Source organism: Vicugna pacos, chromosome 11, assembly GCF_048564905.1.
Source record: "Vicugna pacos chromosome 11, VicPac4, whole genome shotgun sequence".
In the NCBI taxonomy this organism is placed as follows: domain Eukaryota; kingdom Metazoa; phylum Chordata; class Mammalia; order Artiodactyla; family Camelidae; genus Vicugna; species Vicugna pacos.
In genome coordinates, this window is record NC_132997.1 from 93,990,383 (window position 1) to 93,994,118 (window position 3,736).

Below are 3,736 nucleotides of genomic sequence, written 5' to 3' on the forward strand. Positions count from 1 at the left end.
ACCTCCTGTCATCAAGAGATGAAGTCCATTTACCCGCTCTTGCATCTGGACTGGCCTTGTGTCTTGCTTCAGCCAACATAATGTGGCAAATGACAGTGTGCCAGTTCTGAGTCTTGGCTTCAATAGCCCTTGCAAACTTTCACTTAACTCTCTTGGCTCCTGCAATGGCCTGTGAACAAGCCTAGGGTAGCCTTCTGACGCTGCTGGAGAAGGAAATATGTGGCCCATCACTCTCACTGACCCAGCTGATAGCTGTCAACCCCCAGAAGGAGAGACCTGTGGTTGACTGCCCATGCATGAGGAACCCAGCTGAGACCAACCTAAATTGCTGACCCATAGAACGATAACCTAAGGGAATGACTGTTGGTGTAAACCTAAACCTGAGGGTGACTTGCTTCACAGAAATAAGTAACCAATACAAGCCCCATGGGAGCAGGTGAAAAGGAGGAGCCTGCATCTTGGGAAAGCCTGGGCTGTTGGGGGAACAGGGGAGGCAGCTGAGATCCACGAGTTGCCTGAAACCAGGAAGCCCAAGCAGCCAGGTCTCACCTTGAGGGCCCCCTGGAGACCAGGTCCTCGTAAGGCGACAAGGAGTGAAGCCACCTGGGGCAGAGCAGCAGGAGTAATAAGGACCAGGGCACTTGGTTACCATGGGGAATAAATAAACCTTTAATGATGATGGGAAACCACTTTGCGTGTGTACTCTTCCCAGGCACTCTCTTCTTCAAGGCAGTTGGCCTTCGGCACATCACAGGGGTGGGGTCCCCGCGATAGAAAATACTGATTCATGAGCATCAGGTCTCCAGGGAATTCGGCTAGGCGCAAAAGATTTCTGTTCGTTAAGCCAGCGATGGATCGCTCTTTCTTTGTGGGGGGGAGGAAGGGCTTTAGATCATTTGGATGGTATGTTACACTTTTTTTTCGTTCTTCTGACTTGAAAATCACATTCATTTTTATTTCCTGTCTTGCGGTTTTGCCCTCCTCTTCATCTCTCTTTTCTTGATGGGCATCACCACAGTCATCAGCGTCCTCGTCATCCTCATCCTCCCCAGCCCTGTCCCTTGCCGTGGGGCCCAGGCCCCCTCCAGACAGAAGCGAAGAGCCCCTAAAGCTTTCGATGTAGGGTAAAAACTGCTTACTTCTCAGGGCTCGAGCCAGCTGCATTCGTTCTATGTGCTTGCTGATGTTCAGCCTCTCTCGCCGTGGGATTCTGAGCTCCTCCACAGGCACGATCACCTTTGCCGTCCAAATTTTTTCTAGGGGCCCGCAGGTGACACAAGGAGAGGAACATTGATTTTTATATTCCATCGCCCGTTTGTAATCTGAAGACAGCAAGTGCAGTTCCTTGAGCATTTTCCGTTCTGCCTCTTGCTTATAAGTCAGAAACCTTCTGGCTGCTACAGTGTGAACACCACCCAGACGCTGACCAAGGGGAGAGGATGGTTAAAATCTCCAAGGGACAGGAGCAGGGGACACGCGCAGGAAGAATCATCTAGTGGCCCCTTCACCCTCCATTGCTGAATGTGCCCGTGTAGGGAGAAAGAGGGAAGATCTTTGCGGTCAGATGATCCTGAGCTCAAATCCTGACTCTCCTTCTTACCTACTATGAATTCAAAAGAGTTTTACTGACCTTAAAGGGCCACCTTGAAGCTGCCATAAAACAATAGATATGGAAGCAGCTAGGATAAGGAAAGGGCTCAGGAAAAGGCAGCTTCTGTCCTTTCAATCACTTGTAGTTATGGTCCTACTTGGGACTTTGAGATAAGGCAGGATTTTACTGTGCTAGTGCAGAAGCCACTGGCTGACTCAGCCAACTCTAGTCGACTGTTCGGGGGACTTACATCTCTACTGTTAGTGGTTTGGGACCCTCTGGTTCCCCTAGCCTAACTGCCTGGCTTCTGTGGGGCCTCTCGGTGTATAAATTTCAGGGCACTTACTATGATCTCTTTTTCCAAAGGGGAGTATTTCCCGAGGGCAATGCGTGGGTCTGATTTGTAGAATTGGGTCCATATCCTGGAAGACAGAGAGGCATATTAGAACTCAGAAAGGGTCTTCTTGGTTTTCCCTTTTTGAGTGGGAAATCTCACAAAGGGTGATTCCACGTTCATCAGGATGGGGCCAATTGTGACCAGGGTTTCTATGGCCACAGGGTGGGCTCCTCCAGTTGGCTTCATTCTGAGATGGATGGGAAGGAATGGACCAGAAGCACACGTCACACTCACCCCAGTGGTGAAGCAGGACATGGATCCCCTTGGCAGCACAGGGAGCCTTTATCCTGAAAGGAATGGCTTATACTGAATACTTTGACTGGTGTTCCGTCCTTATTTGACTTCCCCTCTGTGGTCATCCTTCCTTGGGCTCTTAAATCTCCAGCCCTCTGTTTTCCAGTCTTCTGACAGCCATTCTCCCATTCTCTGATCATACTCTGGCAATAGGCTAGGATGGGAAGTGTCAATGCCTGGAGGGTTTTTTTTTGTAACACAGTTTAATGGAAACTCAAGGGACAGTCACAAACTCTTCTTGCATCATAACAGGCTTACTTGGGAGTGATTGTGAGGTCTCAGTTAAGGCATTAAATGATCCCCTGAGGTGAAACAGACACACAGGACTATGCTTCTGGTGTGTTGGAGTCCAGAGGAATAGAGCAGGCAGAGTGTGGCTGGGAGGTGATCTGACCACGTCACTGCCACTTACGACCCCATAAAGCCTGCCCGGTTCTTTTGGGATGAAGCCTCAGTCAGCTAAAGCCTCTCGCCCTGGTACTCACTTGCCTCTCCAATCTTAGTTCCTCATGCTCCATCAATGCACTCTACCCACGGTTCTTGGACTCAGCTTCTAGGCATGCTCCCCCTGTGTCTCAAATACCTGTCTCCTCCTTGGCAACTTGCTTGTCTTTCAGAGCCCAGTTTTACTGTTTCCTCCTCTGAAGGTTTCCTGGCAGAATACGTTGTCCCTTTGTCCACGTTCTCATAGCCCTTCCTGTATCATGCTATAGTGCTTTGTCGCATATTGACTTGTTGTCCAATAGGTCTGTCTCTCCCTCTGCTCCAGAGCAGGTGCCAGGAGCATCTCATTCTTTGCAATGCTGTTGTTTACACGGGATCTGATATACAGCCGATGCTCAGCTTGTTGACTCAGCAAGCAGTCATCTTGGGTTCCTGCCCAAAGGCGGGGTCAAGTATGTTGCTGGTGGAAACATATATTGGTACAATTCCTATAGAAAGTAATTAGGCAATATGTATCAAAAGTTACAAATGCATTTACCCTTGGACCCAGCAATTACGTGTACAAAATAAAATATCCACCAAGTTAGTCGACGCAGCCTTGTTTGAGATGACAAACCTAACGGCAAACTCAAATGTCCATTAATCAGGGGCTGGTTAATGAGTTATCGTCAACCATACAATAGAATACTCTATAGGAGTAATAGGACTAAAGGAGTAATAAAAAGACCTCTATTTATTTGGGAATAGCGCTGAGAAATATTAAGTGCAAAAAGCAAGATGCGTATTTAAATTGCAGAGTACTTTTTTGTGTTGAAAAGGGAAAAATAAGCATGTATATTTGCATTTGCATAAAGAATAATACAAACCAAAAAAACAATAAAAATAGTTGCTTGAGGTGAGTACCTGGCAGATGACGAAGTGGTGGAAATGAGCCTTTTCAATGTATACATGACTACATTGGAGGGGAAGGGACAACTGAGGGAAAAGCTGCAAAGTGTTATGATATGATA

The 3,736-nt window shown here is 47.7% G+C and overlaps 1 protein-coding gene across 1 annotated transcript; it reads right to left on the bottom strand.

Annotated features, from left to right (window-relative positions):
* Positions 1-645: 645 nt before the first annotated feature.
* Positions 646-2,484, bottom strand: C11H10orf120 (chromosome 11 C10orf120 homolog). Its single transcript, XM_006219475.2, has 3 exons — positions 2,223-2,484; positions 1,938-2,013; positions 646-1,422 (listed from the first exon to the last, which is right to left on the bottom strand). The coding sequence occupies exons 1-3, from the start codon at positions 2,420-2,422 to the stop codon at positions 670-672; spliced, it is 1,029 nt and encodes a 342-aa protein (XP_006219537.2). The 5' UTR covers positions 2,423-2,484; the 3' UTR covers positions 646-669.
* Positions 2,485-3,736: the final 1,252 nt, after the last annotated feature.

What these genes read in the sequence shown, in the direction of transcription:
- C11H10orf120 (XM_006219475.2), bottom strand. Translation starts at nt 2,422, where the DNA reads ATGATCAGAGAATGGGAGAATGGCTGTCAGAAGACTGGAAAACAGAGG. An exon ending in TGTCCTGCTTCACCACTGGG is followed by an intron (nt 2,014 to 2,222) that starts GTGAGTGTGACG and finishes TCTGTCTTCCAG; the next exon opens with GATATGGACCCAATTCTACA. An exon ending in CTTTGGAAAAAGAGATCATA is followed by an intron (nt 1,423 to 1,937) that starts GTAAGTGCCCTG and finishes CCCCTTGGTCAG; the next exon opens with CGTCTGGGTGGTGTTCACAC.